General features: G+C 44.3%; 1 protein-coding gene across 1 annotated transcript in view; it reads right to left on the bottom strand.

Moving 5' to 3' along the window:
• The window catches only part of CDC42BPA (CDC42 binding protein kinase alpha), a 270,725-nt gene that overhangs the window by 138,270 nt on the left and 116,279 nt on the right, over positions 1–16,176 (bottom strand). The window contains exon 12 of the mRNA XM_047076475.1: positions 2,305–2,427. Within this exon, the coding sequence (XP_046932431.1) occupies positions 2,305–2,427 (123 nt within the window). The remainder of the gene's footprint in view (positions 1–2,304; positions 2,428–16,176) is intronic.

Genomic DNA, 16,176 nt, shown 5'->3' with positions numbered 1-16,176 from the left:
TCTGACTTGGTAAAGAGCACCTATAAAAAATGTGTAGCTAATATTACGCTTGAGGGCAAAACACTGAAGGCTTCCCCCTAAGACTGGGAAGAAAGCCAGGATGTATATTCTCATCACTCTTCTCCAACACAGCGCTGGGGATTCTAGCCAGTAGAGCAAAAAGAAACGAAAAGCACACAGATCAAAGAGGCAAAAACACAACCATCCTATTTGCAGATGCATGATGATTAGCACAGAAAATCCTAAGGATTCAATCAATTAAAAAGGAATCAATTAGGGGCGCCTGGGTGGCTCAGTCAGTTGGGCGTCCGACTTTGGCTCAGGTCATGATTTCACAGTTCTTGAGTTCGAGCCCTGCGTCAGGCTCTGTGCTGACAGCTTGGAGACTGCTTCAGATTCTGTGTCTCCCTCTCTCTCTGCCCCTCCCCTGCTCATGCTCTGTCTCTCTCTGTCTCAAAAATAAATAAAACATTAAAAAAAAATTTTTTTAGGAAATCAATTAAAAAAAAAAACACCCTCTGAGAGCTAATAAAATGGGCTTATGAGTAACTCATCTCAATCCATATTACCTCTCTGAAGATAAATCCCTAACCATCCCAGCTGGTCACTTTTTTCAGTGTCAAATAACTAACACATTCAGTGCTCTTGATGTTTTATTGTCGATAGCAAAGCAAAGCAAATGATTCTGCGTATCATATTTCCAAACACCTTAACTGTAGAAAATAAAGCTACAGAAATTTGATAAAGAGATATCTCTTAGGAAGAGAGCCACTTAAAAAAAATAAACAGCATAAATTATGGTCAAATTTAAGAGCTCCATGTGTATTTAATATAAGCAAAGTATTAACATGGCATTCAAACAGTCCTTTTTAGGGGTGCCTGGGGGGCTCAGGCGGTTGGGCATCCGACTTCAGCTCAGATCATGATCTCACGGTTCGTGGGTTCGAGCCCTGCATCGGGCTCTGTGTCTCCCTCTCTCTCTGCCCTTCCCCCACTCACGTGCTCGCTTGCTCTCTCTCCTCCCCCTTCAAATAAACATAAAAAATTTTTTTAAATAGTTATTTTCATAAAAGATCCTATCTCAGATTCTTCTTCTCCTTCACTTACTTTGGTCTTAAAACGGCCTTTCTGGAGAGGCCTGACTATCCTGGCTAAGCCAGTACCTTCTCTCTCTCCTTATGCTGAGACCAGGTGCCATGCCTCTAAACCCTGCAAAAGGCTCCCATTACACTGACAGAAAAAAAACCCAAAAACCTTGTAACAGTGAGACTGTACTGATGAGGGCACAAGCCTTACCCAACCCTCTGTTCTCCACCCCGTCCGTCTCCATCATCCTCCCTGCTAGCTCATCCTGCTCCAGCCACGCCGTCCGAACTCCTGAGGCGCATTCTGACTTCGGGGCCTTTGCACCGGCTGGTCCTTCTGCGTGGAACGTGTGCTTCCCATTCAACTGCACACTAGCCCCTTACCTGCTTCAAGTTGTTGCTCACCTGTCACCTTCTCAGTGAGGCTTACCCCCAGGCCAGCCTGCATAAGACGACACAACTCCCCATCCTGGACTTCTGACCCCTTCTCCGTATTCTGCTCTAAGTACTCACCACCTTCTAACATAGTGTGTCATTTACAGAGTTACATAGTTACTGTCTTAGGTCTGTTGGGTGCCTTCCAGTCCCGCAAGAACAGGGTTCTGTCATTGTCATCATGCTTAGAACTGCATTCCAAGAGCCTCAAACCATACCTGCTCCCCAGCAGGTGCTCAATCAGTATTTGCTGAACGAACGGACTCAACGCACGAATGGACGGAACGGACATATCGACACCTGTCTGAATTAATTTACTTAAATCTCGTCAATGTGCCGAAAGGAACTGTTACAGAGAAAATAAAAGTTCATGTCTTGCTGTCTGCATACATCCAGTTTCCTTGTCTACACTGTCCTTCTTCCTGACTCCTGACCCTCCCTCCCCTGTTCGTGTATATGCTCAGCCAGACAAGTTCCAGCTAAACCTCCCAAACTAATACATCTTCTCAAAGCACCGTCTTTGTTGGCGTGAACCTTGGTGAGGCGCCTCCTGATCCTCCCCAGGGACCTATGCTCATGTTTCTCATGTACTGCAGAAACTATTTTTTCCCATACCGAAATGTGAGTTCCTTGACAGCAGAAACCATTCTGATTTGCTCTCCCCTTCCTGGTGCAGAGCTCACATTACATAACATGAGACAGGCACTCAGTATATATTTTGTGTGTAAACAGCATTTTTTTTAAACCTACTAATCTGAATGAATAGTGAATCACAGAAATTTACCTCTTACTTGTTTCCTTAGTTTTTCAATTTCTTCTTTTAAGGTTTTGATCTCTAAATCTTTGCTTGCCGTGAGTGGACCGTCAGCAGTTGAATACTGCAGCGCTTGAACAGTCTGTGTTGACTCTTTAAAAAAAAAAGAATAAAGGATAAAATGAGAAATATGGCCATATTAAAAATTTTTTTAACTAACAGCAATATATTTCTTTTTTTTAATGTTAATTTATTTACGCTGAGACCAAGCGAGCAGGGGAGGGGCAGAGAGAGAGGGAGACAGAATCCCAAGGAGGCTCTGCACTGTCAGCACAGAGCTCAACACGGGGTTCGAACTCATGAACCGTGAGATCATGACCTGAGCCGAAATGAAGAGTCAGATGCTTAACCAACTGAGCCACCCAGGCGCTCCAATATATTTCTTTCTAGAGAAATCCATATATAATTCTACTGATCAAAACATCTACTCAAAAAGCATGCAAACACATCACAATTAAATCCCAAAACTCCAACACATGTGTCTTTAAAAGTATAACAGACGTAGGAAAGGACTGGCCTCCTACCAAACACAGCAGGTGCACTTCACCAGCGACTCAACCCATTCAGGTCCCTTTCATTCTGGCAAGAAGGGTCATCATGTGGTAACCCAAAAACCTCCTGGGTCAGATGATGCATTAAAAACCGTCTGGTGTGTGGAGGGAGGTTTAGAGATGTTAACACCAGTTGACCTTGAAAAATGCAGGGGGTTTGGGGCACTGATCCTCCCCCATGCAGTTGAGAATCTGTGTATGACTTTTTTTTTTTGAAATTTTTAAAATGTTTATTTATTTTTGAGAGAGAGAGAGAGAGAGAGAGAGATAGAACATGAGCAGGGGAGGGGCAGAGAGAGAGAGGGAAACACAGAATCCGAAGCAGGCTCTAGGCTCTGAGCTGCCAGCACAGAGCCTGACGCGGGGTTCGAACCCACGGACTGTGAGATCGTGTGACCAGAGCCAAAGTCCGACGCTTAACTGACTGAGCCACCCAGGCGCCCCGAAAATCTGTATATGAGCTTTGACTCCCCGAAAACTTAACTACTAATAGCCTCCTGGTGATCAGAAGCCTAACCAATAACATAAACTGCCGATTAACACAGATTTTGTAATCTATGTGCATTATACACTGTATTCTTACGATAACGTAAGCCAGAGAAACGAAAATGTTACTGAGAAAATCATGAGGAAGAGAAAACACATTTACACTATGATACCGTATTTATCAAAAAGGAAGTAAGTGCACAGGACCATGCAGTTCAAAGCTGCACCGTTTCAAGGGTCGAGTGTATACGATGTACAGAAATGCCAGCCTCCAGATTTTATGTAGGACTCTGGCTCATCAATTTAGCTAAAACAGATTACTTTATCTTGCGGTTCTACTCAGAAGATGCAAAGTATTAAAGAAATGTTAACTCTACTGAAGTGTTTTTCCAGATATTAGCAGAAGATCTGGAAAAAACGCAAACTTTAAAAGAGTTTTATGTCAGAAACAAAACCACCCTGTGCTACAACAGTTGCAGCACTATTTTATGGAGGGTTGGCCATAGTAAGTCTCCACCTTCACCGTAATCGTCTGTCACTACAAATCATAACTGATTGCTTTATACCAGTTACGTTATTTTATACTGCTTTATGTAACTTATATTATTTCTATGGCATATTATTACTTATATATATTACTTATATTTTACACACACACACACACACACACACAAGCTCCAAAACATTGCGGCCTTCAAAGGAGGGGGGTTTTCTAATTAATTTTCACCATCTGTACAGAGAATAGTATCATCATCTTTCTATGCACGGTGGCCGATAAATATTTGTTAACTTGAACTAAAGGTGTAAGATATACCTATTGCGCATCCGACCGTGATCTTCTGCATCCAATAAGTACATCTTATACGTTTATTTTTGGGTTCAAAACATGGTAAATATTGGTATATTTGGTATTTCTTATTTTTAAAGAAACATCCCTTGTTTGTTTTAAGAAGACACCGAAGTTGGGAGTAGGAGAAGGGAGATCTAAAAATAGCCCTGGGGTACTAGTAACAGCTACTTTTCTTCCTAGACTCCACTTCCGGTCTGCTAAAACGCCCATTACCTGTCTGCTGGGGTTATTAGCCATTCTTATTCTCTCTTTGAATAACAATTTCGCACATTGTTCACTGCGCTTACCATTATGACCCTTTTCATTACTCCTAGTAAACTCTCACATCAAAATAGACAATCCACCCAACACTCTGGCTTTCTGGCACACAAACCCCCCAAGGCAGACACTGTTGGGGCTTTTTACCTAGAAGCGATTCCCCTCTCACTGCTTGTGAACCACATTCCGGCATCAGGCTCCAAGGCAGACCAGCCAAAGATAGAAGACGCTTCGAATCAATCATGGTAGTCCCACGCTACGTGCCGAGTACCGGTTAAGAATTAGGTATGTGACCTAGTTAGAACTCCCAGTGCCTTGAGAAGAAGTCCCCTAGGGGCTTCCTGGAAGAGTTTTAATCTCCTGTGGAGTAAGAGATGGATGAAAGGAAAGGAACCTTCTTTCGGTCTCCGCACGTGTGTGCACACGAGGTCTGGGACTTGGGCAGTACGGCAGAATCGGGAGGGGAAAGCCGTGAACATCAAAGGGAAGCTAAGCCCCAAATCGGTCCTGCAATGGTCTTACTTCTGCCGTCCTGAGATAACAAATCCATACTATTTAAGAAGTCTATGACTTGCGGCCCAAAACAACCTAGCTGGGAGACTTTTTTCCGGCTACACCGCCAGATCCGCGGGTCGCAGCCCGGACCCACGGCTCCTGCCTCACGTGAACCTAGAAATGTGTATGTGTGCAGGTGGCGGGGGGGTGGTGTTCATACAGGCACGGGACCAAGAAAGCTCAGCATCGTACAGAACGTGAAGCAGGCTCCCGTGTCACAGAGTGGAACTGCTCCTCGGCTGGCGGTTGGCCCACGGAGAAGTGCTCCTGGAAGCCCGGCCGAGACTCGGTAACCGCACGGCCTCCGAGACCGTGACTGCAGCTACACCTCTCTCTGTCTCTTATCTCCACAGTGCACTTACTCGAGGGACCACCTCACTGATTCCTCGTTCCCACCGAGAGATCGAATCCACTGTTGTGACACTATTTGGTCTTTTTCTCTTTTCTTCCTTATTTGCCCGGGTTAGATCCCATGGTCCATCGCTACAGGAACTGCTCTGCAAACCCACCTTCGGCCTGTCTGCCCTCCGCTCCTCGGTGACACGGCCTGGAAGGCGCCCGTGTCGGCCGAATGGGACTCTCCCACTCCATGCTTCCATCACGGAGGCTGACAAAGTGGCTGAAGGAAACGCAGTCACCTGACACTCACGTCTGCTAATACTGACCATCTGGCGACGACTGGCGGTCCTAAACCATTTCTCCAGAGCACGCGGTCTTCTGTGAACTGACCATCTCACGCGGTGTCTTCATCTTGACAAAAATCTCACAGTCTCCACCTTCCTTGTTCGCAGTTGATGGGCCCTGCTTTGTATTTGATGTTGCGTCTGTGTCCTCAAAGTAGAAAGTACGCGCTGCGAGGGCCAGTACTGTCCTCTTTTTCTGTTCACCGTCACCCCCCCAGTCGTGTGCAGAACAGTTCCCGGGCCGTCAGTGTTCAATAAACAGCTGGTAAATGGATGGAGTAGCTTACACGTAAACTGTGCCACTGCATGAAATGGGCGTTGATACAAAAGACCATGATGTCTTATTTTCACTGGGTTTGCTTTGTGAAACGATACCACCCACACAGAGCGATATTGCCTAAGAACACGTGAGATCATTTAAAACATCCCCAAAGCCTCCTATACAGCAATCTTCTCATTCAGAACAGGAAGGAGTAGGAAGCACCAGGTCATTGCTCCATCACTCCTGCTGCAAAAAGTCCAAGAATGTAACTTGCAAAAATCTTATTTTTACAGAAATCAAGTATCTGAGAGAGCAGAGAGGACGCAGGACAATGAAACAGGGAGGGAACAGCCATTCTGAGGCGAGAAGACTCTGGCAGCTGGCTCCGATTTCTGAACTTTACCCAGTTCTGTGGCCAGGCTTAGGCCCCAGCTTGCCCTAAATGGAGCGCTATTATGCTGGAGGAAAAACACACCAGAGCTTCTGGAGAATGGGTGGGGCTGCTGAAACAACTCGGAAACCTCCAGATCCCTAAATATGTGCTGCTATTTTCATCGTGGTGTCTTTGTTGTATCTGGAGACTGCGTGGGAAGTCAGGGGCTTCTAAAATGAGGACTAAAATCTCCTCCGGTACTAGAGTATTTGAGAAACAAGAGTCTTGCCTCAGGAGAAGAGTCTGTCTCAAATACGTGGCCAGTCTCCCCATCAACACATTTGCCAAATAGGAAAAGGGCACGGGGTAGGAGGCTAAAGGGCAGAGTGAATCGCCCACACTTTACAGAGTGAGGAAGAGAGCCCCAGCCTGGCTCTTTCTAGATCTCCCTTTATGATACTTGAACCCAGAGGTAGGCTGAGCCAATGAAATCTGCAAGCCAGCCTTGTCCTAGCTCAATTCCAGTTAGAGGGAGCTCTAGGAGAAACCGAAAACTTGTGCTACAACGCCACCTTCTGGAAAACAAAAGAAAGGCTCCTGAATGACAACCTGTTGAACCCTTAGAATCCAAGGAGACAAAACCTTCCCTAAGTAAGAAAGGTGTCTGCTACTTCAAGTGTGACCACAGAGGTACATTTCATGACGCACTATGAGAAAACCACAGTGATACGGTTTCACAAAAAGAAAGGACTGTTTTCCAGCAACTAAATGCAAAGACATGAAGCACTGTGTTCTCACAGATAAAAAATTCAAAATGGCGGTTAGGAAGAAATTCAATGAACTATGAGAAAACTCAGAAAGGCAACTCAGTAAACTCAGGAATAAAATTAGCGAACAGAAGGAGTACTTTACAAAAGAGGCTGAAATTATGAGAAAAACGCAAACAAAAATTCTGAAGCTGAAGGCCTCAATATATGAGGCTAAAAAATGCGTGACCAAGCACTGGGGGCACCTGGGGGGTTCAGTGGGTTGAGCACAGATTCTTGGTTTCAGCTCAGGTCACCATCTCATGGGTCGTGGAACTGAGCCCCGTGTCGGGCTCCGCGCTAAGCGTGGAGCCTGCCTGGATTCTCCCTCTCTCTCCCTCTGCCCCTCCTCTCTGTTCATGCTCACTCTCTCTCTCCCTCTCTTTCTAAAAATAAATGTTAAAAAAAATTTTTTTAAAAAGCACTGAAAACAGAGCAGATCAAGAAGCAGATCCAAGAGAATACACGATTTGGAGGGGGGGAATCTAGAAATGATTCAGGTAGAAGAGAAGAGAGATCTGAGATTTTTAAAAAGTGAAGAAACTCCACAAGAGTTACCATACTCTATCAGACAAGCGAACCTAAGGAAAATGAGGATACCACAGGGAGGTGGTTTATTTAAAGAAAAAATAGCTGAGAACTTCCCCAAACTGGAAGAACTGGTCATAAAAGTCCACGCAGCTGAATAGGACACATTACTATCTCAATGAAAAAAGATCTTCACTAACACACCTTATAATGAAACTGTCAAGAGTCAATGGTAAAGACTTTTTTTAGTTTCTTTTGAGACAGAGAAAGAGAAGGAGAGAACGAACATGCATGCGAGCAGGGAAGGGGCAGAGAAAGAAGGAGACAGAGAATCCCAAGCATGCTCTGTACTATCAGTACACAACCCAATCCCATGAACCATGAGATCACGAGCCAAAATCAAGAATCAGACATTTAACCAACTGAGTCACCCAGGAGCTGCATCAATGGTAAAAAAAATTTTACCAGGGGGAAAAGGGGGAAAAGGGATGTGACTTACACCCATTAGGCTATCAACAGATTTCTCGGCAGAAACCACAGAGCAGGAGAGAGTGGAATGACATATCCAAAGTACTGACAGATAAAAACCACCAGCCAAGAATATTCTATCCAGCAAAGTTATCCTTCTGATATGAAGGAGAGATAAAGGCTTTCCAAGAAAACAATAGCTAAGGTAACTCACCACCATCAGACCTGCCTTCAAGAAATGTTGAAAGGAGCTCTTAAAACTGAAACAAGGGGCGCCTGGGTGGCTCAGGCTGTTGAGCGTCCAACTTCGGCTCAGGTCATGATTTCACCGTTTGTGAGTTCGTGCCCCATCCTGGGCTCTGTGCGGACAGCTCAGAGCCTGGAGCCTGCTTCGGATTCTGTGTCTCCCTCTCTCTCTGGCCCTCCCCTGCTTATGCTCTATCTCTCAAAAATAAATAAACATAAAAAAACTGAAAAAAAAAAAAAACGGAAAATGAAAGCACACAAAATTCTGATTCAGATGACAGACATTCAGAACTAGAAAACTGTAACCCTATTTCAGAATAGTGTGTCACATACTTAAGGATAGCATAAATGTTAAAGGAAAGGAGCATTTAAAATAACTATAGCTACTACAATTTTACTTTTTAAAGTTTATGTATTTTTGAGAGAGAGAGAGACAAAGTGTGAGTGGGGGATAGGCAGAGAGGCGGGGGGACACAGAATTCGAAGCAGGCTCCAGGCTCTGAGCTGTGAGCACAGAGCCCGACGTGGGGCTCAGACTCACAAACCCTAAGATCATGACCTGAGCCAAAGTCAGATGCTTAACGACTGAGCCACCCAGGCGCCCCTAGCTACTACAATTTGATAACAAATTCACAGCATAAGAAGAGAAAACTTGTGATACCAAAAGTATAAAAGGGAAGGCATAAAAGGATGGAACCTTTATAGGTGAATGAAGCTGCTATCATCAGAGTCAGGACTATTTTATCTATGAGACATTTTATGTTAACCTCATGGTCACCACATGGCAAAAATCTAGAGCAGAGGCACAAAAGATTAAAACAGGAAGGAGCCAATCACCATGGAAAACCACCAATTGGCAAAGGCAGACAGAAGGAGAAGTTAAAGGAAACAACGGAGAGACAAAATAACCAGAAGGCAAAAGAGAAAATGGCAGTAGTGAGTGCTTACAAATCAATAATCCCCCTAAAAATAACTGGATCGCACTCACCAACAAGAAGGCATGGAGCAGGGGGAAGGATTTCAGAAACAAACAAACAAGACCCAAATATATATGCTGCCTAAAGGAGACCTATCAGCTCTGAAGATACACATAGGCTCCAAGCGAAGGGAGGGAAGATAATACTCCAAGCAAGCAAAAACCAAAACAAAGTGGGAACAGCCATACTTCTTTCAAACAAGAGAGACTTCAAGCCAGAAATGGTAACAAGACAAAGGTCATTGTAGAAAAACAAAAGGGTCAATACGTTAAGAAGATATAATAATCTGGGGCGCCTGGGTGTCTCAGTGGGTTAAGTGTCCAACTCTTGATTTCGGCTCAGGTCATGATCTCTTGGTTGGATTGAGCCCCACATGGGGCTCTGAGCTGACAGCATGGAGCCTGCTTGGGACTCTCTCTCCCTCTCTCTGCCCCTCCCCCACCACTCACATTCTTTTTCTTTCTCAAAATAAATACATTTTTTAAAAAGAAGATATAGCTGTAAATATATACACTCCCAACACCCAAGTACCGAAACATATTAAGCAAGTACTAACAGATCTTAAGGAAGAAAGAGACGATACAATAATAGTAGGTGACTTCAATACGCCACTATTAACAATGGATAAATGGTCCAGACAGAAAATCAGCAAGGAAATGTTGCAATCGAACCCTACTTTAGAACAAAGGGACTTAACAGACATTACAGAACATTCCATCCAACAGAAGCAGAATACACATTCTTAAGTGACAGCAGGACAGGCTCCAGGACAGATCACATGACAGGACATAAAACAAATATCAGAAAATTTAAAAAGAAATTATACCATCTTTTCTGACCACAATGGTATGAAATTAGAAATCAACAAGAGGAAGGCGAGAAGAACTACAAATATGTGCAAATTAAATGATTCTAAACAACCACTGGGTCAAAGAAGAAATCAGAACAGAAATAAAAAATTTTCTCAAGACAACTGAAAATGAAAATACAAACATATCAGATTTGTGGAATCGATGGAGTAAAGCAGTTCAAAGAGGAAGTTTTTTTTTCTTTAAAAAAGTTTATTGACATTCTATGCAGTGAATGTACTGTGCAGTATTAGTTTCCGGAAAAGATTTCAGTGGCTTATCACTCACATACAACACCCACTGCTCATCACAACACGTGTGCTCCGTAACACCCACCACCCATCTAGCCCATCCCCCACCCACCTCCCCTCCAGCAACCCTCAGTTTGTTCTCTGAAAGCTGATAGCAAAAAATGACCATATTAATAGAGAGATTTCAAATAACCTAATTTACACTTCAAGGAACTAAAAAAAGAAGAACAAATTAAGTCCAAAGTTAGCAAATGGGAGGCAAAAATAAGGTTCAGAGCAGAAACAAATGAAATAGAGACCAGAAAAATAGCAGAAAGGATTGGAGAAACTAAGAGCTGGTTCTTTGAAAAAATAAACTACACAGACAAACCTTTATCTACACTAAGAAAAAAAGAGGAGACTCAAATAAAATTAAAGAGATGGGGCGCCTGGGTGGCTCAGGTGGTTAAGTGTCTGACTTCAGCTCAGGTCATGATCTCACAGTTTATGGATTTGAGACCCGCAAAGGGCTCCCTGCTATAAGCACAGGGCCTGCTTTGGACCCTCTGTCCCCCCCCTCTCTCTCTGCCCTTTCCTTGCTTGCTCTCTCTTTTTTTTTTTTTTAAATGTCTATCCACTCTTGAGAGAAAGAGAGAGAGGGAGGGAGGGAGGGAGGGAGGGAGGCAGGCATGAGCGGGGGAGGGGCAGAGAGAGGGAGATACAGAATCCCAAGCAGGTTCCAGCTCTGAGTTGTCGGCACAGAGCCCAACACGGGACTCAAACCCACAGATGAGACCATGACCTGAGCCGAAGTCGGATGCCCAACCGACTGAGCCACCCAGGTGCCCCTCCCTGCTTACTCTTTCTCTCAAAAATAAATAAACATCTTGGGGTGCCTGGGTGGCTCAGTTGGTTAAGTGTCTGACTTCAGCTCAGGTCATGATCTCACGGTTAGTGGGTTCGAGCCCCACATTGGGCTCTGTGCTGACAGCTCAGAGCCTGGAGCCTGCCTCAGATTCTGTGTCTCCTTCTCTCTCTCTGCCTCTCCCTGGCTCACACTCTCTCAAAAATAAATAAACACTAAAAAAATTAGAAAAAAAATCCAAAAAAAAAAAAAGAGGAAGAAATGAAAGAGACATTACAACTAAAACGACAGAAATATATAGGATCATATACTATGAACAATTATAGGCCAGGATATCACACAACCAGAAGAGATGGATACATTTCTAGAAACACACAACCTACCAAGACTGACTCAGGAAGAAAGAGAAAGTCTGAACAGACCAGTAACGAATAATGTAATTGAATCAGTAAACAAAAACCTCCCAACACAGAAATCTCTAGGAACTGACAGCTTCACTGGTGAATTCTACTGAACATTTAAGAAAAACTAACAATCTTCCTCAAACTCTTCAAAATAATGAGGTGGAGGGAATATTTCCAAGTTCTTTCTAGAAGGCCTTAATACCAAAACCAGAGAAGACCACAAAAAACTATAGACCAATATCTCTGATGAATATAGATGTAAAAATTCTCAACAAAATATTAGCAAGCCAAAGTCAAGAACACAGTAATAGGATTATATATCATGACAAAGTGGGATTTATTTCTGGGATGCAAGGGTGGTCCAACATACGCAAATCAATAAATGTCATAGATCACCTCAATAAAAGATAAAAATCACACACTCATCTCAAAAGACACAGAAAAAGCATCTGACAAAACGCAACATCCTTTCGTGATAAAAACCCTTAACAGACTGGATATAGAAGGAACACAACAAAATAGGGCCATTTACAACAAAGTGACAACTAGCATTATACTCAATGGAGAAAAACTGAGAGCTTTTCCTCTAAGATCAGGAAGAGGACAAGGATGTCCACTCTCTCTACTCCTACTCAATATAGTCCTGGAAGTGCTAGCCAGAGCAATCAGGCAAGACAAAGAAATAAAAGGCATGCAAATCAGAAAGAGAAAAGTAAAACTGTTACTATTTGTTGACATGACTTTACATATAGAAAATCCCCAAGAGCAAACCCAGATAACAGTTGGAACTAATCAACAATTTCAGCAAAGTTGCAGGATGCAAAATCAACACATAAACCTGTTGTATTCCTTTACAGTAATGATGACACATTTGAAAAAGAAGTAAAGAAAACCATCCCATTCACAACAGCATCAAAAACAATAAACTACTCAGGAACGCTTTTAACCAAGAAGGACAAGATCTGTACAATGGAAACTGTAAGAGCTTCCTGAGAAACAGAAGACGACACAAACAACTGGAAAGACATTGCACGTTCATAGATCACAAGTATTAATACTGTTAGAATGTTTACACTACCCAAAGCCATGTACGGATTTAACATAATATCCATCAAAACCCCAAAAGGATTCTTCACAGAAACAGAAGAAACAATCCTAAACTCTGCTGTGGCATCACTAAAGACACTGCAGTCAGAGGGATCCTGACAAAAAGAACAAAGTCAGAGGTATCACGCTTCCTACTTTCAAACCACACTACAAAGCGACGATAATAAAAACAATACGTTACGGGCACAAACGCAGACACGCAGAGCAACAGAACGAAACAGAGCCTGCGATCAAATTGTGGCAAACGTGGTCAACTAATTCTGCAAGGGAGCCAAGGACACCCAACAGGGAAAGGACAGTCTCTTCAACAAATGGTGCTGGGGAAACGTGCAGAACAACGAGAGTGGGCCCCTCTTGCACCACTCACAAAAATTAACTCAAAATAGATCAAAGACTTAAACATAAAGACCTGACAGCCTAAGACTTCTAGAAGTCTTCTAGAAGAGAACAGAGAAGAAGCTCCTGGACACTGGTCCTGGCAATGGTTTTCTGCATGACACCAAAAGCACGCGCAACAGACACAAAAACTAACAAATGGGACTGTCCCAAACATGGAAGCTTCCGTAAAGCAAAAGAAACAATTACTAAAATGAAAAGGCGACTTACAGAATGGGAGAAAATTTTTGCAAGTAACCAAGACGTGGAAACAACCTAAAGGTGCATCGGTGGATGAACGGATTAAAAACGATGGGGCATATGTACACAACGGAGTATTACTCGGCCACGAGAAAGGAAACGTCCTGCCGTGTGTGACAACATGGACGGACCCTGAGGGCACTGCACAGAGTGAAGCAGTCAGATGGAGAAGGACACACACTGTACGATATCACTTCTATGTGAGATCTGAAACAGTCAAGCTCATAGAACAACAAAGAGTAAAACTGGTTACCGGGGACGGGGCAGGGGTGGGGGCATGTCATTTCACAGTACAAACTCACAACAAGCAGTAGAGAAATCATAAAGATCTACAGAGCAGAGTGGTCAATAGACAGCCGAGCTGCACTGTAATTATGTGACATGGGAGAAGGCACTAAACGGTCCTACGATAGCAATCTCGTTACAACAGATAAGTGTATCAAATTAGTAAGTTGGACGTCTTAAATTTACACAATGATATGCGGCAAATATATTTATTAGAATGTCAAAACAACTTGCACGATAAAGAGGAATTAATCCACATGCAGAGATCTTGGCAACTTACTGAAAAAATAGAAAGCAGTCTGTTTTATTGATGTCTGGGGAGTGTTTTTCTCTACTGGGCCTCTAAAAGTATAATAGCGAAATTTTATTATTGCAAAAACTTGACTCTTTCTCTCTTAAGAGTTACAAGCTTTTTGATTACATTCCTTCATTCACAGAAGGAGTTAAGTAAAATAAATTGTATGTTATGTCCTTTATTTTGGAGAAAATAAAGCAGGGAAGAGGGATAGTGAATGCTGAAGATAAAGCAAGATTAGCTTTCAGGGGCGCCTGGGTGGCTCAGTCAGTTAAGCGTCTGACTTCGGCTCAGGTCATGATCTCACGGTTCCTGGGTTCAAGTCCCGCGTCGGGCTCTGTGCTGACAGCTCGGAGCCTGGAGCCTGGAGCCTGATTCGGACTCTGTGTCTCCTTCTCTCTCTCTGCCCCTCCCCTGCTCACACACTCTCTCTCTCAAAAACAAATAAACATTAAAAAAAAAAAAAAAAAAAGACTAGGTTTCAAATAGTGCAGTCAGGAAAGGCCTCATTTAAAGGTAATATTCAGGTAGAAACCTGAAGGATGTAAGGGAATGAGCCATGTGAACACCAAAGGAAGACAATTTCAGGCAGGGCAACAACTAATGCCAAGGCCCTGAGGTGGGGATGTGCCAAGCTGTGGGAAGAACAGCCAAGGAGCCCAGGGTGGCTAGAGGCAGAAAGAAGGATGGGGCAGCAGGGGGGTAGGGGGGCCTAGGAGGTGAAGTCAGAAAGGCAGGAAGAAGCCGGGCACAGACAGCGAGCCTGACTGTTAAAGTGAGTGAGACGGAAAACCCCCGGGGTGGAGAAGAGGCCGTGAGGTAAAATGGTCTAAACTGTGCTCTAAGAGGATTGCTTGGCTGTTGTGTTGGAAACGATTGGGAAGGTGGGGGAGGAGGGGCGCGGAAGGTGGGGGAACCAGCGAGAAGGCTGTCACGGAAGGCAGGGGGCAGTGGTGGTGCTGTGAACAGGGAGGGGGCCGTGCAGCGAGCGATGCCCAGAGTCGGGATCCTCGGTGACAGCAGAGCCACCGGACTCGCTGGCGGCAGGATGTGAGCTGTGACAGAATGACAGGGCTTCCAGGTGCCTCGGAGGCTGCAGTTCTGGGTGCCTCGGCTCACGGGGTACTCGGAGGACCCTGGCATTCGGAGGTCAGAGCGCCGGGCAGAAATCAGGGAGCGAGACTGGGAATCACTGGTTCAACAGAAAACCAGGAGATTCGAGCGTCCCAGAGCCCAAAGAAAGAGCTCTCAGGAGGGGGCGTGGTCTGGTGGGTCAAATGAGAAGAGGTGCGAAGACGCGGACCGGGCAGCACTCGCCAAGAGTCAACTTGACATCAGCACTCGTGAATTCGAAGTGGGATCGGTCAGCACACCACGTGTCCCCGGTACGTTACCGTCGGCCACACAGGAGCAGACATAATGCATTTAAACAGAGCTGGGGTCCTGGCAAAGGAGGGACACGTAGAAGAGGGAGCAACAGAGGTGGGGGTCCCCATGAGGGGGCTAGGACTGACCACGGGGCAAGGTGACAGGCTTGTTGGTAACGACGGGACTGAAGGCATACTGGAGGCACCAAAGGGGGTTCACCAGACCAGCGTGAACAGGAGATCACGCAGGGTCTGCTTGAAATGGAGATTAATAAAGATTTTAGCTGCCAGGGTCTCAAGACTGGAGTGGATGAGATCGGGCGGAGGACAAGATCATTGGACGTGAACAATCAAGAGACCAAGAAGTCGGAATATTAAAGAGGTCTGCCAACATGCATTTTAAGGTCATCAAGTATTTGGGGCGCCTGGGTGGCTCAGTCGGTTACGCATCTGACTCCTGGTGTTGGCTCAGGTCATGATCTCACGGTTCGTGAGTTTGAACCCTGCACGGGCTTCTACGTGGGATTCTCTCTCTCCTTCTCTCTCCGTCCCTCCCTTGCTCACGTTCTCTCTTTCTCAAAATAAATACATAAACTTAAAATAGACAGACAGAAAGAAAGAGAAAGAAAGAAAGAAAGAAAGAAAGAAAGAAAGAAAGAAAGAAAGAAAGAAAGAAAAGAAAAGAAAAGAAAAGAAAAGAAAAGAAAAGAAAAGAAAAGAAAAGAAAGAAAAAAAGAAAGGGAACAAAATCACCAAGTATGA

This window comes from Lynx rufus, unplaced genomic scaffold (genome assembly GCF_022079265.1).
Source record: "Lynx rufus isolate CCGP_SWC_20201006 ecotype Redwood Valley unplaced genomic scaffold, mLynRuf1.p SCAF_15, whole genome shotgun sequence".
NCBI lineage: Eukaryota > Metazoa > Chordata > Mammalia > Carnivora > Felidae > Lynx > Lynx rufus.
The sequence above is the reverse complement of the archived record's forward strand: the minus strand, read 5'-3'. Positions and strand labels throughout refer to the sequence as shown.